The sequence below is a fragment of the Sinohyriopsis cumingii genome, chromosome 8 (genome assembly GCF_028554795.1).
Source record: "Sinohyriopsis cumingii isolate HCF-2022 chromosome 8, ASM2855479v2, whole genome shotgun sequence".
Lineage (NCBI taxonomy): Eukaryota > Metazoa > Mollusca > Bivalvia > Unionida > Unionidae > Sinohyriopsis > Sinohyriopsis cumingii.
In genome coordinates this window covers 27,833,913-27,861,843 of record NC_142968.1, presented here as the reverse complement: position 1 = coordinate 27,861,843, position 27,931 = coordinate 27,833,913, and the positions used below count along the sequence as shown (strand labels likewise).

The 27,931-nt window shown below is 34.6% G+C and overlaps 1 protein-coding gene across 1 annotated transcript; it reads left to right on the top strand.

The window, feature by feature from the left end:
• The first annotated feature begins 96 nt into the window (after positions 1–96).
• Positions 97–27,931, top strand: LOC149793192 (uncharacterized). The gene is made up of 7 exons (XM_089966314.1): positions 97–230; positions 7,914–7,969; positions 9,944–10,240; positions 14,844–14,977; positions 16,137–16,269; positions 18,340–18,465; positions 26,711–27,931. The coding sequence occupies exons 1-7, from the start codon at positions 157–159 to the stop codon at positions 26,866–26,868; spliced, it is 978 nt and encodes a 325-aa protein (XP_089822440.1). The 5' UTR covers positions 97–156; the 3' UTR covers positions 26,869–27,931.

The window sequence follows — 27,931 nt, the reverse complement described above, 5'->3', positions numbered from 1 at the left end:
AAATATATCTTGTCACGTGTCTCTACTCACGTGATAAGGCCATTTGTATACAGGTAAATCACTCATTCATTTAAACAATTTTCAAGACTTGGCAAGCAACATTACAAAGATACTAGAACTAAACGTCAGAGCATTGCCATATTTTTCTGTCATCAAATGTTCTTGTGTAGGACCTTTCTTATTCTACCATCCAAATCCTGCTATGGAGTTTCGCGTAGAACTTCCTTGAGGTATGTACAACGTTCTACGTTTGTTCTGTTCAATATGGTTCCGCTTTTACTACACAATATGTTAAATAGTTTTGATCTAATATTTCAGAGAACTAATTACATATGGCACACATTTTCTGGAACACCAAATTTGATAAGAAATATATCTTTGAAATATATTATAATTTGTTTCTGCTCACCCTGCCAACGATGAACTGATCATTTGGAATAACAAAATATCAGATTTCCTAGCTTTGTATTCATTATATATGATGATATACATGTATGACTCATGCTAACATGGGCACAATATTGTACAATTATACTGATGTTGTTCTGTATCAATATCGAGCAGAAAATATATATTATTAAATTTTGCTTTTCACATACCCCTATCAAATACAACTTACCATACAAACTTGTATTCTTCATCTCTATTACTACTTAACAAATTGAGATTCTGGCTGTAACCAATCTAATGTATCATATTTATATCCGAAAATGTAAATTTTACTTTCTAAATTAAGGCAAGAAAACATTTCCTTCCTATCTATATCAACGACGTAAACTTTTGCCTTTAACTCTTTGAGTTGCCTATGCATCTCACTGCAGTGTGTTCTTTGTATTGCGTGCAATACATTTATAATCAAACGTTCTGGGTAAAAATGCTTTAATTGGTATATTATTCTTAAAGTATTCTGATAAATAGTGTTCACTTCCAATTTCAAATTCTTTTCTCCTGAATCCACTGCAAAGAATTAACACGTGAATGATTTTATATTACTTGATAACTTTTATGAATTCAAAGCAGATTCAACGGCTTTTATATCTATTGCCTACGGTGGTCAGTTCAGCAAATGTGCCTACTAATGAAACCTTGATGTGAACTTTGTGACCCAGATGTATAACTACTATGTGAACATGTAAACTAACAGTGTTTTCACTAGAGTAAATGTGAAGATAAAAGGGAATATATTGCTCAGTGACTTTGAACATGAAGCCTTGAGATGAGCTGCCATCAATATATATATATATATATATATATATATATATATATATATATATATATATATATATACCGAACACAAAAAAGCATGACCAATAAATGTCCGTTCAAGCCACTGGATCAGCCAGAGGATCACGTGTCAGGAGTAATGAACTTATATGCAATAATATGGCAACGGAAGTGCAAATCTAGATTTTGAACGAGCCTGGGCACATTTTATATACTCCATTTCAAAAGCAAACAGAAAGCAGGACCATGAAACCCAATAAATGCAAAAAGAGTTGAAATTACACAAGTTTACTTGACTCTGCGTAATGGAAGTATTCTTTGAAAAGGTTTGATGCCGCACCAAAATGTTTGTCAGTTATCACTTTAAAATCTGAAAAACAATTGATAATAATAGACAAAAATTGATGGCACGAGACGGCTAAATATATAGTTTTTTATTGCAATTAATTGGAATATGGTCAAGGAGAGAATCTTTCTGTATGTTTTATATTTGAACCGGCATAGCAACTTCATTTTGTATCAGAAGTAAGTCGATGACAATTTGCATATAAAGCTACTGTAGCGATTCAACAGTTAATGGACGACTTTGCCTTGAATAGAAATAAATGTTGTGCGTGGCATTTGGTATCTGTTGTGTAACCATTGAATGTGCTGTACGCATTCATTTTTTTCATCCCTTCTCGCAAAATCCTTATAAGTAGCCCATACTAGAACCCACCAAAAACCCGTAGCGAGGCACTGTTCAGTAAACCTCAGGTTGTCAAAACAATGTACGTTTCTCGGGCTCACACAAAAGATTTGGTAGAAGAGATAGTACTGGTCATTTATTTTTGGGAATGACACTAAATTAAACACAGTAGGTATAGTATTAATAGTATAGGGTATTGTGCTTTTAATGCAATAAGGTATTATGTTCGGTAATGACCCTTATCATGACCCGATGCAATAGCCTTATATACGTTCTACAGTTCCTAAAAGTTCATGTTGATATGCTCGACAGAGATTACATTGTAAACTCCTCAACTAACTTAACCGTATTGCTGTAGCATAGAATATATATATATATATATATATATATATATATATATATATATATATATATATATATATATATATATATATATATATATACACATACATACATACATATATGCTTTGTCTACTTATATTATACTCGTTAAACCTCTGGTCTTTCAATGAACAGTGTGTGGTTTTAATTGTATAACAAGACGTTAAGTCTAATCTATACATAATGATTCATTATTATCTAATTAAAATAGTGATTTTCTAATTCACAATGATTTTGAATGTGCCTGATGTCGATTTGAGTCGGTCAGTTACACCATGCATTAAGTTAGTAGTCTGATGGCTGTCTCTGATGGAATAAATAATGAAGGCACGACACATTTAAAGTAATAATGTCACACTGTGCATAGATGATTAACTGTACTTTAACTTGAGGTGACAGGTTTTCGATTGCATCCAGGCTCTCATTAAATTAATGATAAATAATGTGAGCCATTGCATGAATGAATAACCAAATTCAAAGAAATGGTTGGCTTTAATTAATTCTGACTTTTAATATGTCAATAAAGCATTTTGATTTGTTTCGATGTTATGCCTGAATATAGAACGATACAGTACATAAATTGCAAAGTTTATAATTATGTGATGATCAGTGTTCTATTCTTGGTGCCTGTTGATTAAAGTGAAGTTGATAAATAAAGTATGCACTTTTCAATACCTAACACACACACAGATACACTCATATATATAGATGCAATGGATGATTGAAAGGAAAGCCTTTGTCATAATGAACAGAGTAATGATGATAACATTCTTGGTGATCCAAATTTTATGTCAATGATATTAGGTCTAGAGCTGCAATCATAACATGAACATGTCTAGACGATTATGCATTCTCAAAGTTGCTAACCCTGCCAAACAATCGTTAGCCCTCATTATCAAGCTGTCCTTCGATATTCAGAGAATGTTTATTGACTTGCATTCAAATATGAATAAAATAGCCAGTGATGAAGAAAATATATTGAGTACACCCTTGTACAAAATTATTAAATATTGCTTAAATGGTAAAAATGAAGAACTATTTGAAAAAGGGACCCACGTGCCAAATAAGAAGTTAGAATATATGTCATTTAGAGCCATATTTATGAAATTCAGAGAATGTCATCAATATTCCACAGCATAGATCTTACTCTGGGGATTCGCTATTTGCGATAAACAAAAGATGAGAGGTTGGAAATAAAGAGAAAAAGTATGATACGATGTTACTAGACTAAATGAACTACGGTGACAAGAATCTATTGAAGACATATAGGTGAGCCAGTTTTTATCGTGATATATACTATGGATGAAAAGCGGAAATTGCTAAAGAATAAAGCAACAAACTAGTGTGGTATTTCTTTGTGTACCAAAAGCAATGGAGGGAAAATTTGGATGAAAATGAGCAAAGAATTAGGGGGTCATATTGCAGGTAGATATTCCTTTCATGATAGTTTGGTCGTTGTCTGGTTTTGGGATGTAATCAAGTGAAATAATATTTTATGTAAGAACAATTTTCCATTACGGAAACACTGTCTCAAAATAAAATCATTTTATAGTCTGAGTGCCAAAAAATTCACCTTGATGTGCAGCTGTTTACTGTTACTGTAACTACGTTGGATGACATTGATGAATTAAGGGTATTGATCTCTTTTCAACAAAAGTGATATGTCTGCGATTTTAATATTTTTAATTATATCCAGTGCCTTTCATGCGATATGTAAATATACATACAGGTTTTGACATACATCAAGCTGAAATCTATGATATTTAAAATCCAATATTGTTGGTGGCGATTCAAATAGTAGACTATGTGATATAGATGACTAGATTGACACAGTAATAGACTATGTGAAATAGATGACCACATTGACACAGTAATAGACTATGTGATATAGATGACCACATTGACACAGTAATAGACTATGTGATATAGATGACCACATTGACACAGTAATAGACTATGTGATATAGATGATTACATTGACGCAGCAGTAGACTATGTGACATAGATTACTACAGTGACACAGTAAAGTACATTATACATTGTAGTAGAAATATGTATGCCGAATATTTTTCGTTAGGTTTTAATAGACAGCAACTGTTGTTTATTCCACAGACGAGACAGTATCTCATACGATTTCTGATACATGTGACCAATATGGTGATTATTGGTGGATTATTATATTTCAGGCTATAAAAGTCTCTCATTGCTTAATAAGTGTGAGGTAAAATGGGCGTCTGGTTTCTTGAACGATATGTCATTTTTATAGAGCAGAATCCAAACTGCCACCAGATTTTGCACTGCTACAAATAACTTTCGGTCCTATAGTACAATAGCTCATATTCTCTTTTTATTCAGTGTATCACAAAGTTTCATACATCGTGAATTGCATTGGCCTTTTGCATTTAAGTAACGTAAAGATGATACAAGATATAATTATAAAAGAATTAAATAAAGAACTCAAAACGATGAGGTTCTTGCTGTTAACAAGCACCGTGACATGTTTATGCAGAAAACATACACATGATAATAACAAATGAAAGTGGGTAAACGTTGGTGGAATGACATCTGTCTGAGATGTGCAATAATTCAAATATACCTGACTGGAATCTAAATTAAGGAGGAGCAGGGTTCAAAGCAAATAATATTGAGAAACTACACATATCCGATATATATGTTAGATGATTTAAAGGCTTCTTTTGCTTCAAATACTTTTATTTCTTAAAGTCAGTAGTGTAATAATGGCGGTTTTGTTCACATGTGTTTAAAGCCATATCATATGTGAAACCAATGGTTATAATCAATGAAAGTGATTTGATATGTGACCAGACAAGAGAACAGTCATGGAGTAAGAAGCTTTTTTATCAGTTATCAGCAAAACCGACATATCATACTTATGTTGTTAACCTGTTTCAGATTGTGATGTGACGGATCGCTTCTAGTATTTATAAACTTTTCGTACCTTCAAGTAAATTGCTTAACTTAATTCGTCTTGAATCCACTTACACTTTCTCATCTGTGTTCCGTGTTGCCGGTGATTTTCCATTTGTGCTAACAGTCCCAAACTCGTCCATGCTAATTATCATATTGCCAATATCCACCGAGTTTCCTTTACTGATCGTAATGAGACTACTTGGTGCTGGAGCGAGAAGAGATGAACAAATATGAATTCATGAATGTAATCGTATCGAAATTAATTTGCCAGAGACATCGTTTATTATCAATATAGGCGCAGCAATAATTATGATTGGTGTAGCTACAAATCATATCGTGGTCGTGATTCCAGTCACACCAAGATCAACGGTTATTGCCTAGGGAAGCCCAAAATGGCATCATAAACAGCACACAACAGTTTATATTTCACGATCAACGCTGTGCTCTTGGTGGTAACATTTTGCAGTTTTCATTCCGCTTTGAATATATTTCACGTCGGAACATTGATGGTCTACTATATTCTATCAATTATTTTATCATCATGACTAATTGCTCAAAAGGCTGACGTTGTTGAGGTTCAAGGTGTTTATGCACTTTCAACCAAACACTTTGTTTTATTTGAAAAACCGTCATCCAATCGTAGATGTTCTTCCTGGAAAAACCTTAAATCTCTAGCTAGTATGCCTCCTGGGGTTTTGCACTGTGTTAATTAATAAACACAACGATTACCCCCAACAACTGTCACGCAGATAATTGTTTCTTTGTTGAATAACAGTCCAGATCTTTCTTGTCTTTCTTGAGTCAATGTTGGTTTTACACAGTCGCTGAGAAATGTACCTGGGTGGATTGGCTCCTAAATATTACATCATCATTGTATAAACATTCCTTCTGCTGATTTTACTCCTGACAGTGGTGCATCGTTTTGTCTGGTGTTTTCATGTGCTAATGCGATTACTCCAATCTGACCTCGAGTTGGCATATCCACACAAGGGTGGTTCTAACGGGTTATTTCTCTTTCACCCTTAACAAGATAGAAGCTGACTGTAAATGAGGGTCTCGTAACTGGGAACACTGTTTTGGAGTAGATATTCATTAACAAAGTGGAACATAATTATCCTTTGTTAGGTCATCAATCACATTGTCGGAAAATTCAGGAACCTCGTCACCACGGTCGGAACACATTAATTAAATGTAATGATAAATCTAATTGTAAACAAAAATCACAACAGACGGTTAAGTACCAGACAAGATAAACGTTGAGTCCTCAGTGTGAATTTCATATCCAGTACCTAATGATGATGTTACTGCAAATATAAAAGTTCTTCAACAACATCGTCCAATTGATCAACGCGTAAAATTGGCAGCATCAAACCAAGACATGACATCTCAGTTATTAGTAGCTATCATTTAATTCCGGTTAAGATAAAGAGGTAAGATCTGGATTCTTGCACCTCTATGATGGGACGTTTATGTCTATCAGAAATCATTTCAAGCGGAAGGAAAACAACTAGATCATTTGGTAATAGTATGATGTCAGTTGGTTCCTCTCCTTCGTTGATTACTATACCTTGAATTTGAGTTTAAATCGAGTTTTATTCCTGAATTAGGGTACATGGAGTTATTACATTAATCGTAACAGCACATTTGTGATCTGTTTATCAACGTATTGATTCATTCAACAATTAGCAGCATCAAAGTAACCTTTAATAAACGCAACTGGCAAACCAAAGTCTTTGTTTCCCCAGATTTCATTGATTACAACTAACTTATTTGCAACACCGCCTCTCAACCTGGTAATGGTATCTTCAATGTCAACGTTTTGATGTTTGCAATTTTCCTGTTTGATCTTGAAAAATCACAAGCTCAACAGGGCCAACGTCAACAAAATGCTGCCTGATGAAATTATACATAAATGTAAACTCAGAAAGTGTTTCCGATGTTTGCTAACGTTTAAGAGCATGCAGTGCCTTAAGAACACGATAACTACGTATGGAGCCGTCCAATCGAGTTGTATATCTATCTTCAAAGACAGCAGTGGTCGACGTTATGTGGCAAAGCAAGCATGTAAATTATTAACAACTTCAAATAGTTGTGAAGGTCTATATGACTCAACATAAAATAAATAATTAGTCATCGCCACATATGCATCACAGTGTGCTTCATGTCCTGTTGTCAAATAAAAGGTAACAAATTCGATTTCACAGGATTTAACATTATTATTATTATCTAAAAATGTAATATGTTTAACTACAAACAACATACTCCAACAACAAAGTCTTGTCAGAAAGAATTAAAGAATAATACCTATAACGCCAGCACCACCCACATATACACCTGATTTTAGGAGATATGTGCATGGGAATGAAAAAAAAACGATATTTAGGTATCTTTCCTCCAATAATTTACATTTTGACCATACCATTTATCATAATTCTCTCTCTCTCTCTCTCTCTCTCTCTCTCTCTCTCTCTCTCTACATATATATATATATATATATATATATATATATATATATATATATATATATATATATATATGTGGGTGTGTGGGTGGGTGTGGGTGTATTTATCCAAGAGGAAATTCTCATCCGATTCATTTTAAATGCATCTAAGTCAGCTAAAATGTTGTTTTATGATTGCAGATGAGGAGTTAATATTATTCTAAGTAAATAATGTTGTATCTGCTTTAGATCCTGGCAAATGACACCGTTGTTTCTGGTAATTGCATTGGCTGCAAACGTTTCGGGTACGTAGTCATATATATATATATATATATATATATATATATATATATATATATATATATATATATATAATTGATTGATCATGTTGTACATGTTTAAGCCTATGCACATTCCATGGAGTTCAACTGAGATGAGGGACAAAAGTGTTTATCAATCTTATAAGAATGTAATTGAAACTAAAAAAGGAAGCGCTTGTGGACACAGATAGGAAGGTTGATTCGCTTGCCGTGTGTTTAGCATAATTGGTTATGGGTATATTGTCCTCTGCTCAGCTGAGAGGTTAACAAGAAATCAAGGTATACGTTTAATGTATCGATCGTTTGGAATGTTTGAAAAGACAGAACTATAGGGAGAGGGAGCCGTCCTATTCTTCCAAGTCTAGTCTGCTGCTAGTAGAAGAAGAGGCGTATTAGAGAAGAAATCCTGTGATTAATATAACCTGTCGTCTCCTTGGTTTCTCATTTGCTATTTCTCTTTTTGGACAAGTGTGCATAACTTATCAGAAACATTTTAAGCATTCTCTACATGTCTTTCTTATTGAAATATATGATTTTTAGACATCTCAGATGCACGTCCATTATTCAAAGCTAGCGGCAATAGTCGTCGTAAGAGCAATAAATTTCAGAAGAGTACATCAATCTCAAAAATATATAAAAGAAATCTTTGGTATATTGTAACAACGCTACACTCTATTATGCATATCGTTACTGTTTGGATTTGTTCTTATGCGATGTATGTATATATCATAACATAATATCAGGATGTGAACGAAGCAGATTAGATAATATTACTGTAGTTTGAACAATTATTATTATTATTATTATTATTATTATTATAAAACCACGTTCATTACAGTTTCTCCCATTTTTGTCTCCAAACTGACGGTTTCAGATAGTTGTATCATTGACCCAAACATTTAATAAAGGAACCAAAAAGAATGGTCTGATCACAAAGGACACAGTAATACACAGTCAAAATCTGAGCTTGTTGGGAAGTGGCATTGCTAAAAAAACGAAATTTTCCAACCATTTAATCCAAGGCAAGGGGAAAATAACCATTTACTGAGATACGCACAAGAAGTGACACATGTAGAACAATGAGTATTTACCTGTTGGCACAGGCCTAAAATACGTTCAGAATAATATTGCCTAAACAATGAAACAAATAAATATAAACTTTGACTAAATGATCATTAATGGAATTTGAATTTGTGGATAAGGGTATCAAATGTGAATGCAAACTAGCAAAGTTGCACTGAAGCGTTAAGTTTCTATGAGTGACCTGTTTGCTATGTCATTTCCAGGCAATCTCGTTTAATTTTGGCCGAAATATGCAACTGTGACATGTAGCTTATAGTAATAGTAGTAGTAGTAAACGTAGGAGTAGTTGAAGAGAAGAGTATTGACTTGGGGTTGACAGGGTCAGACATAAAAGTCTCTGAGACTAAAATTTAAAGGTGTTCAAGAAAAGTACTTTGTCAAAAAATGTTACGGGCTGTGCAACTAATATATGGAAGCATGCTATTGAGTTTGTGAGCAAATGAAAATGTTGAACGTCGTTTTGGCTCAATGTAGTTTTGCAGAAACACCTTTGGTCTAGCGGACGCTCGGTGACAAACACTTGAAGAATTGCTCCTTACGATGTTTCGAGCGTGTTACCGTATTTTGATATTTTTAACAATAAGAACGAAAATATTGATAACAATACTGAAGCACAATTTAGACCAATGAAAAATTAATTTTGCTGTTCAATACTACTACAGAATCAGCAAAAACAGCAACTATTATTATTACTAGTACTATTATTATTGTTTTTGTTATTATTATTATTATTATTATTATTATTATTATTATTATTATTGTTGTTGTTGTTGTTTAGGGGTGTCTCTTGTAGCAGTGAACTATGATGATAATAATGTGTAAGTGGGTTATTGTTAACAAAGTCAAACAGTGTTTTTCTTTTCTTTTCTTACTCAGGGGTAAACTTTATTTCAAAGGCTGCTTGCAGCGGTGAGTCAGTTGTGTTACTGACACGTAGTCTACTTAATATTGATTGGACAGCTATATCCATTCATTTTGAAGATAGATTAATTGCGACATGGAGAAAGACAAATTCTGAAATAGATGAAATCCTCAAGGGAAAGATGTTTCTTGACCGAAGTGGAGATATTAGGGTCCTAAACATTACTACTTCAGACGAAGGTATATACACGTTTGCACTAGAAGCAGGCAATACATCAAAGGTCATATATACGGTGCAATTGTCTATACACGGTGAGTATTTTAAGCAGGTTCGAAGGCTTTAGGGTAACTAAACATCTCTCTCTCTCTCTTTCAGAGGCACAAAATCAAATTGTTGGCTATACTAGACAATAAATACTCGTATGCATTTTTGAAAGGAGATAGTAATGTGTTCACTTATTAATTATATCTAGTTTTCTATGCAAGTCAGATTTGTGCCGATTATGTCATATGCTGAAGGGAAATGTTTAGCTATGCTAAAATATATACTCAGTCGACAGAGTGTATCTTTTTACTACATTGTGAAAAGTCAACATATATTGGCGCACCTGATTAGAATAAATCAGTCTTTACTATACTTCCCTGCAAAGGAGGGTCAACATTTTCTCCTGGATGCTGCTGCCTATTTCACGTGCAAGCTACACTTTTTTTGTTATTGCCATGTTAGCGCTGTTGTGTATATTGAAATCGATCCATTCGTCGTGTATGAACTAGTTTGAGAGACAGAGAGACAGACATATAGAGACATAGAGAGAGAGACGGAGGGAGAAGGAGAAAGACATGTTATCATACAAATGCTGCTAGAACAGTAGGTGAGCTCTCAAAATGTCAGTCGCACATCATCATATCATATGTTGTTTTATAGAAAGAAAACAATATAAAAAAATCAAAACTTTCGTCGACAAATTTCATTTAAGTCCTGACATTGCTTTAGATTATTGAGTGCATAACGAAACACGTTAAACATGTAACATGACACGTTGCATTCTTGATCAATATGTTAACATAGGTTGTGAGATGCAGTTAGTATCTTTGATCGTATGTCTACTCACTTACAAAATAATGGAGACTTATCATGAATAATATTCATACATTTTACTACTTCTCTGCTTCTTGATTCAAATATTAATCAGATTCGACATTATAAATGATACAGATGGATCTTATATAGATGTCTATAAATTATATGTTAAGAAGAAGCATTCCACCACTTGCAAAGCTGTAGAATTCTTATGTATATATGTTTCTTTTCACTATTATCCATCTTTACACGCATATAGTGAGAAAACATTTGTAAACAAATAATACTGAATCACTTGAAGAACGAGGACTTGAATACCCCGATACTAGATTTGGAGTGTATTCAGTTCGGGCCTAAATCTAAATCACAAATAGCCATATGTTCAAGAATATTAGTATAATTTTAGAATTTAACAAGTTTTTAAGGCAAAACTTTCAACTTACTTTATTTTCTTGCCCCCCCCCCCCCAGCAGCTGAGCACACCTAACCTGTAAATACTAGATCCGATGTACACTTTATATCTGAACTATTTTTCAGTTCTTACCGATGTAATGCTATTTTGCTCTATCGTCTTTTATATTCATGTAAGACGACTTGTTTAAAGAGAAGCGATAACAGAGAACTCATTTCAAATTATACAACCAGCTCGTATAATGAGAAAAACAAATTTGTCTTCTCAATTTCACAGTAATAGAGCCGGTGATATAAGAAATTATACCAACTACGTAATGTTCATGCAGCTAAATATTTAGAGAGTATTCACAGATTCCTGCCGTTGATATAGATATAATTTTCATCTGAAAATATTATGCATGTCTTCGTTCTTATAAGATTGTCACAAAATTATTTACCGGTTACAGATATTTACTATTAATTACACTCGGGACCCCGGCCGAGTCATACATAAAAGACTTGTAAAAATGGTAATATCAGCCTCGCATGGCGCTCAGCGAGGTTAGTGTTAGGACTGGTCGACCAGATGTCAGGATAATGTGCCTGGGTGGGACATCATGCTACATGTCTGCGGCTATATGTCAAATTGCTGGACATCACTATAAACCGCCCTACTGCAGACATCGTAGCTATATGACTGCAAAATTGCTAAAACTACGTTATATATCAAAAACATCTACAGATAAAACATGTTTGCAAGAGATGTTTGGAAATATAAACCTTCTCATCGAAATCGACGTATCCTGCTCGTCTAACTTAACGCTGAGATCAGTAATCCAGTGTTAAAAATTTTTCTTCTGTCTCATTTGTTCTATTGAAATATCGTGACAATTATTATTTTATGTTTTGAAAAAATCTACTTTCAAATATTACTGGTTATAGTAATGTGTAGTATTATTTCAGCTAGCTGATATACATTGGAACACAGCTGCAACGTAATCGTGAAAACACCCTTTGAGACAATTTCCCATTGTCCGATCCAGCTTTGTGATATATTTATGCCCTGCCATACCTATGAGTATGCTTTCTACGTCTGGTATGGGTTCGGCGTCAAAAACTATCCGCTTATTTAATTGGCGAGATTTGATGCAGAACCTGTTTGTGCCATCTTTTTTAACATGGATGACAGGTGACATATAAAGGGAGCCAGATTTCTCTACGACCTCCAACTTTAGCATCTCTTCCACTTCCTTTTCGATATCTCTGGATGCATGCGGAATATGGTAATCTGTGACTAGAAATGGCTCACGTGACGTAATTTAATACTATGTTCTGGAACATCTGTTTGACCGTGTTTGTCTGAAAATACGTCCATGTATTTCTCAACGAGATCCCGGTCCTCATCTCTTTGACATTCCGTCAAGCATGTCGAGGCTCACATTGACTTCAGTCTTCCACATTTCATACTCGAGCAATCCCTTAATGTAAATCCCTAAGCGGACCGTTGCCCCTCATCATCATCCTCGATGATGGCTACACTGACGACATTTATAGCTCCCTTCTCTATTTGCGCATGTGTTCGATCATAACAGCGCTTTAACAAGTTATCGTAGAACATGCTGAATTTTCCCCCTACGTCAATAGTGTAATCCAAAACTCTGTCCCCCATTTTGAAATTTCTATCACGAGCTTTCAAATTATTATACATCATCCGACCATAGCTGTCTTAAAATCTTCATCGGTCCTCGTACCGTTCTCCTATATAAGAGTTCGAAAGTTGAGAATCCTAGGTTATCTTGTGGAACCCCTCGCTACAACACTGCATGGAAATATCTGTCCTAAGCGTTTGGACGTTCTGCGCACATCCGTCGCAACATTTGATTGAGTGTTCCTTTGAACTTCTCAACTAGCTCGTTGCACATTTGGTGATATGAAGTGGTCCAAAACTGCCTGATTGATAGACGTCTACTAACGTTTGCCATGAGTTCTGAGGTGAACTGCGACCCACAGTCTGTCAGAATCTCTTTCGGTAATCCTAGCCTACTAAACATTTCCGCTAAGGCTTCGGCCACTCGCTCAGTTTCGATCGATGGTAATCGACGGCTTCCGGATACCTGGTTGCATAATCGACCATTGTCAAGATGTATCTATTATTTTGTTATATAAGGGGGAATATTGGACGCACAATCTGTATTGCGAGTACCAAAATAAATTACTCCCTTTCACGAAGGAAAATATTACGTTTCGTTCACAATCTTAATAAATTATTTCTCAGAACCTTCCTGTCTGAAAGGCTTTCCCTAGACACTGTCGGATGGTTGAACTCAGTATAACAATCCAAAAGTATTCTGTCGGACAGAAATTATGCCCACCGCTGCCACCAAAATTGTAACGCAGTCGAGCTTAACACCCTTTGAAACTGAATGGGGTTAAAAAATAACAAACACGTATGTAAGTGACAATGAAAAAAAGTATTATGAAATAAAGAAATAGGACACCAACATAAATCCACAGGTATGTAGTATGGATCAAATGGAAAATTGATGAAGAACAGAAATAATTATTTGGAATATTCAAAAATGTTATCACGTTGTCTTATATAGTCAAACACTAACGTACATTTTGCCTCTGTAGTCAATTAATATACTGATATTACTCTTTATAGTCAAATACTATAATTACATTCCTCCCTATAGTCAAACACTATAATGATATTTCACCATATAGGCAAACACTATAATGCCATTTCTATTATAGTAAAACAATATAATGACGTTTCTCATATATATGACCAATGTATACTTGACATTTCATATGAACAAGACCTGTTCTCAAGGCTCGGTCACTTTAACCATTTAGGCCTTCCATGCATACACACGTTGACACTTGTCCTGGCGGTCTGTCAACTTTCCTTACTACAGCAGTCTCTAGCTACTTCTAGTTAGTCTTAAGCCAGTTATCCACACCTAGTTATCCACACCTAGTTAGCTGAGTATGAGAACGCTACTTTCCAAATGATATGTTTTCTGATAAGCATTCATATTAATAACATCTGAGAATTTCAAATATCAATAGCATCACACCTGAAATATATCCTTATGTACAACTTCATGTAATATATGAATGACATACAATTGATTGGCTTAAAAATACGATGTATATATATATATATATATATATATATATATATATATATATATATATATATATTTGCGTGCTGTAACATGTATTACGCACGTGCCGCGCAAATTACTAGGCGTCACGCGATACAAGGAAAAAATATATTTACAAAATAATCGGGTGCGCCAAATATGTCACCTTAATAATCTTGAAATCTGTGGTGGTTTACCAAGCCACATCATGTATTTTGTAACACCAGCTGCTTGCAAAATTCCATTATAGACTTCTACATATAATGCTTTTGATGTACTCATTTCTTAGTTGCTCCATCAGTGAACTGCAAGCCGGAAATAAGTCGCGTGGACATGGTCTTGCATTCGTCTCTTGAAGGTGTAGAATGTGGAAAACCCAAGGCGTCAGTACACTTTTTGAAATATCCTGATATGTCCTATGAAGTGAGTTTAATTACAGGTGCAAACATCATTCGATCTGATCTGCAGTATCATCTTATCCTTTCATTAACATACATTACACAGTGTGAAATCAACTGATATTACCTTTAAAGTTATTGTAATTGCAGATACATCTACTATTATATCTAACCCTTAATAATTCTTAATATTATCATACATTTTCCTTAATATAGACATATGATATGTAATTAGTTTTCCATAGTGTAACCCGAGCGAAAGACTGTTAAAATAAGGTCTGAAATTCATGTTTGCATACTGCATGTGACACATCCTTTCACAAATTTATGTAACAAGTTAGAAAAGATTATTCTAGATTTACCTGATACACCATTGTGAATATTAATCACAATCTATTTTACTTACGGGTTGCTTAAAACTTTAGCGTTAGTTGTCTTTTAGACTAAACCAAAACTTATTTTTATAAATTTAGAACTTCACATATACAATCCGTTTTGCCTATATTTATAATGCATGTAATCTTAAAGTTATCAGCATTAAGCAAGTATCAATCTTATATTAATGTGACTCTTTAAACATCCGATATGTATCTTAATGCGGCAACGAAAAGCTGTAACAATTATCTAAATTATCTTCAGAACAAGCACAGAAATAAAATATACAAACCCGACAGCTCCTTGCAAATGACCTTTCTTAGAGGTTACCATTTATAATTTTGAAGTTATGTATACCACGTTGGCATATATTTTTGCACATTCCTTTGTCAGATTGTGCATTCGTTACCTTTAGTATATCACCACCGAGACGTATTCTTGGTTTTCTAAATTGCATGTCATGCTATGAAAACACAATGTTATGATCCATTCTCTATAAGAATATTGCATATTGCTAATGAATACGTCATTCATAACTAAACTGCCTATTTTTAAGCGGTTTGAAATGATGAAAAGTTTTTTCGGGGGTCTTTGTTAAACAAAACTATTGCAGGATTGTTTACACAGTAAATACATTTGTAGTAGTTTAAACTCAGACATGCAAAAAACTTTGAAATCTCAGACGGCAGAGATATTTTTTATAAAATGAAGTTTTCCGTAGTGTAATAATTTGAATGGTGGAATTGAAATGTCTTTGAGTTGGAATCGCTCAGAACGAAACTAAGTGTTACATTCTGAATATTTTGCAGAGCAATAATGTAGCAGTGTTAGATCCTGGAAAAGAGGCCGGGACCTACATTGCCTGCATGATGACTCCTGCTTTAAGATGTGCGAGAAATTTTAAACCATTTGACTTTTGTTCGTATTTCACAATCCATGAAAGTAAGGCTTTATTTTTGGTCTCATGGAATTGAAACTTGATTTAACCTAGTTCAAGATGTTATTTTAAGAACATAATTTGCAACTTTAAACTTTATTCTCTGTCGCATAACCATAATAGTGGTATATATATATATATATATATATATATATATATATATATATATATATATATATATATATACATGAATTCCCAGGATGAGACAGAAGTACTGATAATATCAATTAGTGAAGTCAATATTGAACCTGAACCCTCCAGCAGTAGTGAATTGTATTGAGTTCATGATTTTAGAGAGCCCTTCATCACATTTTTATGTAGGACATCCGTAGAGATATTCTCACATGATGCAAAAGTTACCGTTGATATTCTCTATCACACTGCATGGTGATGATATGTCAGCTTGTCTCTAATGAATGATACTTTGTCAGGGATGAAATTTGCAATGAGGTCCTGTCTGCTGGAGAGAATTGGTGTACATTTATTCACTGGCATTAACTTGTTCATAATCTCAAAGATCTTTAAACATCTGGAAGGTTCAGTGCTCATAATACTGTAGTAGGCTGCTTTTATTGCATGAAATTATTTTTGTGAGATTGTGGACGGACAAAATGATTTCAGCCTTACGACGATCTTTTTAAGCAGTGCGAAGCTGGTTTATAATGCTACTTAATGGAGTAGAACACTTTTGAACTGGTATTCAGCACTTTCTTGCTGCGATATTGTTGTCTAGTCAAAACCTTAAGCAATGTGATTCGGTGATCTGATCTGGGATGCGATTGAAGACTATATAGTATTATTATCAGGTCTATGAAAAATCTAGTCTAAACTATGACCATGGTTATGTGTGGATTGGCTAGATAATTGAGGTTGAAAAAGTTAATAGAATCTCGATGTTTTGATGTGTATGGGTTTCTATAACAATGAAAGTGACTATTGACATCTCCAAAACTACTCCGGTCACTACGTATTGCATTTCCCTGCTCCAGGAGGTTAACAAACTGCTCTAAAAAAAAGAGATTCAGCCAGCTTATTCCGTTTTACTAGAATGAGAGTGGCAGTGGAGGAAAATTTGCTTTGAGATTTGTTCCATCGTGAGTGAGGTTTGAACCATTTCCAAAGACTTATGTAATGATTGAAAGATTTGAAAGATGTAGTGCTGTTAAAACTATTATTATTAACTTTACGTTAACGATGCATGTGAAACAGAAGTTAACTGACACTCGGCGAGTTAACAGAGAAACATTTTGTGCTTGGGGACATTGCTTATGTCAAATTCGACCCATCTTCGCATCTGCAGTATTCAATATTTATTTTGATGGCAAACTCATTGTCCATCCATTTTCACAGTATCGATGGACTTGACAGTGTATCCGACCGTGCTCAGGTGGTTTGCGAGTTGTCTGCTATACTTGTTTCTCTTATGGCTTTTGTGATTGCGTCCATTATTCCCTTAAAGTTGACTGTTTTCAACCTGGCATTTAGATCGGGAAGCCGCAGATAATACACCGCTAGCAACATCACAAGATATTGCTACATCTCTTGACAATACGTTTTAAATTTATTTTCATTTCTGAATTTAGCTTTTTAGTTTGTTTCCATTCTTAAATGCCTTAACCTTTAATAAATTGACCAATTCTTAACAGGTAGGATTTTCTTCTATTATTTTGTTCATTGTGTGATTTTGGCGACTTAGTTATTCGGGGTAAATTTTATGTTCATTGACAGAGTAATCCTTCTTATATTCGTTTATCTCGGAACGTGTGTTTCTCTGTGCACATTCATTCCCTCCTAAAGAGATCTTGATTTACCAAGGAACGAAGTAAATGTTTTTTTTTTTCTCTCGGTGCTATTTTGGAAATTGTGTTTGGTTCTAGACCATACCTGAATTAAGACGTTCGCTTCCATCGTACATGTAATATATTTTTGCAAACTATTATTCTATTGGCGATCATAGCCAATATAAATGAATATGTTTCTACCTATATATATATATATATATATATATATATATATATATATATATATATATATATATATATATATATATATATATATATATATATTTCTTTCAGGTGCCAGCAAAGTAATCTCCCACAGTAATCTGCTGCCTGTTCCACTATTGTCTATATTGTTGATAATTCTTTTTGTAGTGGTGGGAGTATTGGCGTTGCAGATTATACACCTTTGTCTTAAACGGCGTAAGTGTAAATTAATTTTAGATCATCTAAGGTATTACAATTTAACGTGACATTAATGTGGGAAATGAAGAAAGAATCTCCATGGTAAGACTGCAATTTTGCAGTGAACTTAATATACCAAGGAGATACAAAAGAAAACAATAAAGAGGACAAGTTCAGGAGGAGGAAGAGAAAGACTAATAAACAGTAAAGTAGTGTGAAAAGAGAAATAACGTTCAATTCGAATATGTCGTTGAGGCTTCTGTTTTATGCGTTACAATTCCGCAGGAACACGATTGCTAGGTATGTGTGAAATTTAACGTTATTAAAAAACCGGTGTCCGTAAATTATGCATAACATGTGAGATAAAACTGGATGACACTTTTATGAACAATACAATAGTAAAATATGAATATCTACTGTTATCTTGATTATGTTACATAATTTCTCCATTAAGCTGAATAATAAGTGATTTTCTTTGAAATGTTGCTATTAAAATCAGTTAAAAACGATTTGATTTCAAAACAACCACCTGAAGCAAGAGTACAAATAAACAACGAGAAAAGAAACAATCCTATTCAGAACAAAATTATATTTTAACTATATATACTCTATATGGTTAATTTAGTCTATATCACCTACATCATATAATGTGACCAGCTTTCTTAATTTAATATGCTTAATATAACAATGATACGAATCTACTAGGTTGTATTATATGTACCTGTTTCATATTTAGAATGTAGGAATATAAACAGCATAAAATAATAGCATGTCTTGTGGAAAGAATAAAGACCAGTAATGCAAATATCAATCAGTTTCATAGTGGTTTGATTTTCTCTCACTGTTATATGTTACAAAACGTAGTAGAATGTGTTTATTTCATCAAAACGATGACTTAATCAGATTAGTTTTCTCATACAGATTCAGGCTTATTATTTTAAGCTTACCATTGTCCCGACATTATGTTTACAGAAATTCGTTCATATCGTTGTTGATGTTTTGGGGTTTAAAGCAATTTCTGAAGGCAAGACAAGATAGGTATGGCGGCCTGTATAACTAGTGGAGTAAAAACCCTGGGAAAACCCAGGTAAGAACCATCAACCCATAAGAAGCTTATGGCTTCCTTCTCACATATCCACACTGACCGGGTCCGAGACTCGAACAGACGAAGATATAGGTGACATGACAGTGGTTGGTAAAGGCAAGCGCATCAGACCACTCGGTAACTCGTGGCCCTAATGTATACAAAGTCTAGAGATATGTATTTGTAGTGATAAAAGGTGTAGCTTTGAAAACAGGGTGGCTCTCATTTATCGTGATATGTGCATCTTGTAGTTGTCCAGCACGCATAGCATCCCACACAGTGTATTTCCACTTACAAATAGATAACTGTTTTTGTTGTTCATCGTCATCATTTGCAAAAGTATGTCGTCGATATACATTATGCTCATCCAGTATGTATAATGCAACAAGTATGTAAGAAGAACCCCTTTATTCATTTTTGCTGTTTAGCAGATCGTTAAAACCCTGATGCTACGACCGGCGCAAAAGTTTGGTACGCACTGTAGCCTGCCAATTCTTTGCAAATCACTTACAACTAGACTGAATCACTGGCCCTGATTACCAATGTTTCTCTAATGATAGTCTAGTTGTACACTCTTTTAATGGTCTATGTTGATGATCGTGCAAACGTTGATTACAGTTAGACGTTTGCACCTGTTGAAGCAGAACTCATTCTGCTTAACATCTTTTTCCAGCCATAGCTCCCAGACTTGATATTGTGATTCCACACAACAAGCTCTATTTGCGGGATTATGGGATCTCGTCCATAAGTGTCTTCAAGTGTCATCCAAATAATTACCGTAATCTCCAATTTGTCCTATTTTCTGAGAGCTTGTAATTCCAAATAGTACAGTGTACTAAATAAAATCGTTCTCGAATTGGTACGATATACCACAAAAGAATCGCATTTGCTTTACTCTGCGACTACCAAGGGCTCAGTCTGGGCAAATATCAGTAGCTAGTGGTGGCTTGTTGTTGGCGCATCATATGTGGGTGCGCTTGTCCGAGGTAGCTGAAATGAGAGAAGGAGAGACCCATAATCATATGATGCTCCTATGGGTTGCGTAGACGTAAAATGTGGAGTATGTACACAGACATAAGATAGAGAGAGAGAGGCAGAGAGAAAGAGATAGAGAGAGAGAGAGAGAAGACAAAGAGAGAGAGATGGGCATATTTTATGACTTTCACGAGTGTTATACGTCAACGAGAAACATAGATGGAGGTTCAAAATGCATTTTGCGTCCTTTGTAACGTACCCATGTGATATATATATATTGAGAAGGATGAAAGGTCACTCTAATCATGCATCCCGTCCTTGTCGTTTTGAAGCTATTGTCATGATGTTCCCATCATTCTTAGGTTTCTTTTTGGCTAAAGGTTTGACATAATTAACTACTTGCAAACACGTGGCCTGTATTTAGCTGTAACTGTTCATCAACTTTGAAATAAAGATATGACATTGGAACAATGTGTAAAATCTATGTCAATCAAACAAGGCTTATCCGGGATATATCTCACACTGTAATGTCCTCACACTGTAATGTAAGCCAGCCTTAATTAAAAATCCTGTACACAAAAAGAGTGCATAGAATTTTAGAAGAAAACATGTTATTCTAGCTGAATCTGAGCACAAATGCTAACCTTAACAAGAAAACATACACTTAAATTACATTATCAACTTTTCAACATATTTATCGCTTTCTTCTCATTCTCTATTTCTCTCTTTTATGCAAATGCCTGCTGTCTTTGTTTTCTCCCTACCGGTATATTCTCGGGCCATATTCAGACATATTCGATTATAATCTTGTTCCTACAACCCGCTGTCCACTTAATGTGTTTTCCAACTACGTGTTCAAACCCCACACTCTAAGATAGTAAAGATATATCCTACATAGTTCAACAAAGGAAAGACCCCCTGCGGGTCCGGGGTTGTATAATTGGCCCGAAGTGCCTCACTATGTGTTGCAAGAGGCGACTAAGTAGAGGCAACCTGTTTGCCGTGGGTTGCGTCCCGTGTCGCGGGAAGAATGGATCCTGGTAGTTGAGCAGAGGATTCCCGATGCAATACACTACTTTAGCCTCTACTTCTTCTAGACGTGCGGTCGGGATACACCCGGTCTCGACAAATCTGCTGGTCCGCCGAGCCCTACGAAATCTTTATTTACTTGCTCACCTTCGTTATCTTTCTCCTTGTATCTTTCTTGATACCACCGTTGCCCCTACAGTATATTCCTTTAGATTTCGCTTTCTCAAGTCGTAGAAGACTTCCTAGAAGGAGGTGGCTTAATGGGACAATCAGGAGGTATTGTTACCGACCCTAGAAGGCGGTGGCTCTGGGGTCAATCATAGGACATTTTATCGAGTAGGTATAGCATGTTTTTATCCCTGGCACTTGAAAAGTGTTCCCTTGTTTGGCTCCATGGTTGGCGGGGAGCAAGGGTGCTAAATTGTAAATATAACAAGATGGAAATTCAAACAATATCAACATAAACTTACCAAAACTGGATCTTAATCAGATGACGAACCATGTATTGTGTAGTCATTTCCACTCTTCATGGTCATACAGTCTAAGGATGCCACATAACTGCTTGCCACACTATCTCCGTTTGTCATCGTAAAGACAATCACATGATCGATTGGCACACAAAAAAGTGTCAAAAGGTTGAAATCGGGTTGCCTTCTTGTTGAGTGTGAGCGACGAGGTCAAACCGAAAATATCAAGAAAATGAAAACTTTCTTCGATATCCCAGTGACCTCATTTGCTTACACCACACTCAATACGTCCAAAGGCATCATTCGCTGTCGTGACTTGGCTGGAGTCAGCGACACATGTATCATTGAAGGAATGAAAAACGAAGGTGTCACTGCATTCCGTATAATACGTATCAAACGTAATAAGAATATGCAGGTCACCAACACCATTGTACTCGCCTTCAACAAACCATCATTACCCAGAGTGGTGAAAGATATCTTCCTGCAAGTGAAGGTCGAGGTCTAAATACCGAACCCCCTTCGATACAATACTTGTCAGAAATATGTCATCACGAAGACCTCTGCTCAAAAAGCCAAATATGTGGCTGAAACCATACTCATCGGCAATCTGTTCGTAGAGCAACTCCGCATTGTGACAACTGTGGAAAGAAGTACCTTGCAAGGAATGTGATACTTCGAAACTGGAGAAGGAAATACAGAAGGTAAAGTATGCATCTAATATTCCTTGTCCAGATGCCAGAAACTTGTACAGGCCAAAAGAGCCCATCATGGCCCATCTTTATCCAATGTAATGAAGAACAATCCTAAAACAACGAAGGACGCTCAAACACAGACAGATTTACCAGATTCAGCACCAAACTCTAACACCTCCACTACCAACCTTCAATAATACGCCACCACCAAATCACCAAAGAATAAAAATAAATTTCAAGGACATATGCAGCAAACAGGGATTGATGACCACATGAAAGTCTATAAAAGGTTTGGAGACATTGAGAGCATGGATGCAGAAGAAACTGCTCAATGCACGCAAGATACCTACCAACAAAATATTCACCATCGTACTTCCTCCAGAGAAATAACCACACAGATTGCCCCCGAGAACGGTCTAACCAAGCTCCACAATCTTAAATTTAAATTTATATTGAAGAACACCATCAAACAATGGAACTGTCAAGGACATATAGCAACTAAATGAACATGATCCTGCAGTACTATGCCTTCAGGAATAATGATACTTAAACACTACATCAAAGTAAGATCAAACCATCTGAACCCTGTTTTTTCAGCTGTTTTTCAACTCAGATACAAAACCTTGTACGAAAATAAATCAAACGCCATACCTTCCTTTGGCATTAGAATATCATCCAGACTTGCCAGTATAAAAATTGTTCTTTCTAAAATTCAGAAAACTTCCTTCTCCAAAACACCTAACTAGCTACTTAAACAACCAAAAGTACTTGTTGCGCTTCACGATCTGACAGAAACCCTTCCATCTTCCAAAAATCGTATCATGAACTCCTCACACAATTTAATAACTACAAAAGAATTTATACCAACGGATCAAAGGATGAGGAAAATGCTGCTGTATCATTCGTTAGTGGAAAACACACAAGTTCGCTTATCAAATGGCACATCAATTTTTCTGCTGAAATCAGAGAAACAGATCTTGCTCTGTAATGTATCGAAAACAAACGTGTTTTAAACAGCAGCATCTTTTACGACTCCCTATCAGTACTTGTCACGAGACAACAGAAAACAGGAGAACCATTATTGACCAATCTTCTCGTCAAAAATACTAAGATGAGTACATCCCACAATATTGTATAATGCTAGTTACCTAGCAATGTTGGTAATAAAAGTAATGAAAAAGCAGATCGCGCTGTTAAAGTGGTCTTAACTCAAGAGCCATCTGATTTTAAAATACCGTATACTGATTTTAAACCTAGTATCAAGGAGACTTTATGTCAGAAGTGGCAGGCATCATGGAATGATACATTGAATAATAAAATTCACTCCATCAATGCAACCCTAGGAGAATGGACACCTTCCTACAGAACCATCCGTAGGGAGAAGGTATTTATTGCAAGAATTTGAGTTGGTCATACGCATATAACCCACTTCCACATACTGAAAGGTGAAGACCAACCAGAGTGTTTTTCTTCCAATGAACCATTTACTATTAAGCACATTATGATAAGGTGTTTCGACTTGCAACCTACGCGCGATCAGTATTACAATGTACATGACACGAATGAACTTTTTGATACAATAAACATCAACATCATTTATATTGTGAAATTCCTGAATGAAGTAAACATTTATTCTAAGCTTCAATCTGTATGCCATCACCTACAGCATTTTTATGTAGTTTATGTACCGTACCTTTTTTAATACCTTTTCATCTGTCTTCATTAATATTCAGCATTTACATCCCCCGTTGATCGGGAAGATTTTTTACTGTTATCATCTTATCGTTTTAATTTCAACTATATGGTCTTTGATATCGCTGGTCGATATGAAACTTTTCTAATTTTTAAACGATCGTACATGTAACCTATTGTATGGCTCTAAATAGACTAACAATACTGGTGAGCCTTTAAAATACAATCAATCAATTAATCAGTCAATCAATAAAGGAAGGAAAAATTGTATATGATCAAGGCCAATGATAATCATTGTTTTTAATCATCTGTGGTCAGCAAAATGAAGCAAGCCACCATGTACAACCATAAAGAAAGCGATTTAAATATATGTTAAGAGAATTGTCCCCATCTAACTGTTTATATGGTGACAAGGATAATTACTGTGTTACATGATTATTCCTTACACAAGTCATGCCATTATGGGGGCTTCAGGATTTTCCCCTCCAGTTTTCCCTGTTAGACGTTACAGCCTCCATTCCACAATACTTATGATCATTTTACCACAGAAGTCGCACACATTATGCAGCCTGTCGATTATTAGCATTAATAATCCAGGAGAGTGAAGACTCATTAACTCAACATGTATTGTCTTTAAATAAACGACTTGGTTTCTTATTTGTAATGCTGCATGCAGTTCTGAATAGACAAGTACTTGGGAATGCAATCGTACTCAGGCTTTGCTATAAACATGGCTCCTGGCACGTTATCGGTTTGTTCGTTCACGTATTGTTTTGGTTTCGCATTATTATCATTAACACATTCTTTGATAAATACAAACGATGTCGAGCAGTCACCACATATACAACTCTTTTCTTGCCTGGTCCCGTTGTCAAATCCAGGTTGACAATACCGGTTTTGAGTGTGTGTGACACAATATATGCACGTTCATTTCCCATAACGACAATACGACAATACGTTAGTTTACCACGGCGACTAAACCACACCAATTGACTGGTCAAAGGCGTGATCCCCTGCGTACTACCGGGTGATCGATATACCGCTTCCAGATACAATTCGAATACATGCCCCTGGTCATCGAAGGTCTGTATTCATGCGCGACCTCCCACCGCCTTTTACAAAGCTATTCTTGATGCACTATCGACATCCCCTGAAGCAGCGAACAACGTAGAAATCGCTGCAAGGGATGGACATATTATATCACTCTTTTACATTTGTATTCCATCTGATCATGGGTAACGTTAGCAGCAATGAGAGATTACTTTAGTTGGTCCCATTAAGCTCAGAGAGTGGTGTTTGTGTCAACCAAACATAGACATAGCCAAATTAATGTATTAATGTGCTGGTGAAAGCTTTATTGCCACTCGGCAATTTTTTATTTCTTTATTTAATCTCCTTAGCTGTTTCTCAGCTATTGTTGTATATATATATATATATACATATATATATATATATATATATATATATATATATATATATATATATATATATATATATATATATATATATATATATATATATATATATATATATATATATATATATATATATATATATATATATATATATATATATATATATATTGTAAGTTGATAATATTTTATTTGACATAATATAATTCTGATATATTAATTTCTCTTGTGTCAAATAAATATAGCTGAATATATTATTATTATAAGTTTCAGTAATATCATTTCCATCATAATCATTATTATTATTATTATATTATATTTATTATTATTATTATTATTATTATTATTATTATTATTATTATTATTATTATTATTATTATTATTACTATTATTATTATTATTTTTTTTTAGTGTCGTTGTATAAACTCTGTCTTTTCTATGCCTGTCATTGATTATGCTGCAGTATGATACTTTGTTTTCAATGCTTTATTTCCTTCCAGGTAATTTCTTAGTTTTGAATTAATTCATTGATATAAATATGTTGCTGACAAAAATAATAGTATTTGCTTTCTAGTTGCAGGCACAAATGTGACCTTGTATTTTAACTTCATATTTCTATTTAAATTTAGCTGATATATCATTCGGATCTGTTTGCCGTTGCCTGTGTTAGCATTGCATCCTAAGTTAGGTAACATATTTAATGTTGCGTGCATTTGGCGTCAAATAGAGCGATCAAATAATTTCGAAAGATGATAAATAGATAAAACCTTTTGTATAAGAATTTTTATACTGAGAAATAAAGGCAAAAGATGATTTACATGATGCATATTATTCCTAACAGGCACTTTTCATCGCTTACCTTTCAGTTAAAGATTTATACTTCTGAAAACCCTTCTGGTATTTTCATCGCAGGTTACAATCGAAAATATCCACGGCATGAGGACATTGAGCAGAGGACAAGCCACGCAGATTCTGCTTTCCAACCATGCAATGAGCAGCCACAAGAAACTCGTTTAGAACACGAGCTGCTGTCCATGATTCCTCTTACAAATGGTTTAATCAAACGTTAGCCACTGACCTAATATTTTATATGTGGATTCAAATGCCAAAATTTATACCTACAACTTTACCTCCAAATATTTCATTTTGTGCTACTTTTGAACAGATTCTGTTCTGAACAGCTCGATGCAAAGAACAGTGGTTGTCATTCAGGTCCGTTTTGCGATATTGTATTGCCTTAAGCATCCTATATAAACCATTTAATGGACTCCGCGAACTGTAATGAAAACATCAATTGTCATAGTTGAGATATGTATTCAATGACATATAGATAAAATTCAATTGGACAATTCAATGTGGTGTTTTAAGAGGATATCATCACCATATTTGACGACCAATTATATTAATAAAACTACCAAAAACAAGCAATAAAGTAAGAATATGTTGCTAATGATGTAAACTCACAATTTTTGTTGAAGAATTTGATATGTTCTTTTAAAGAAATACATTATCGTTACTCAGTGGAAAATACATCCTTGCAAAGCATATTATTCGCACTTCTAGTTATTATGTTCATTTCGTTTATGAAAATCAGGTTCTGATATTAGTTGCTTGACTTCTATATGCTGCTTCAATTTAGTCGATCATTGCTTTATTCTTCGCAATTAATGATAATCTGAAAGCTGTGTTGCTCTTCAAACTTTAAATAAGAAACGTTAAGATTCCCATATTTCTTTCTTGTAATTAGCTATTACCACACATATTTGTAAATGGAAGTTCCTATGTAGAATACACACATTTTACGTGCACCTGCAGTAACGTGGTAATTTTGAACAGTTGTATTTATGGTGCATGTTCACTTGAAATATAAAATATTTTGCAGATATTCGTTAAACTAGCTTAATATTTTCCGCAAATTTCTCGATTAAGAGTGAACACATCTTCAAATGCATCATTTTCAATGCAATACCTATTGGAAAATTAGGAAATAATCCTGAATGTATTGTACTGAGCATATATATTAGTGACAAGAGGCTGTTTGTATTGTCTAGATAAACTTGTTTGTATCTAAATGTATTTATATAATTATCTTGCTTTTCATCTATAATAAAGTTTAAGTTTATATTGGTTCAA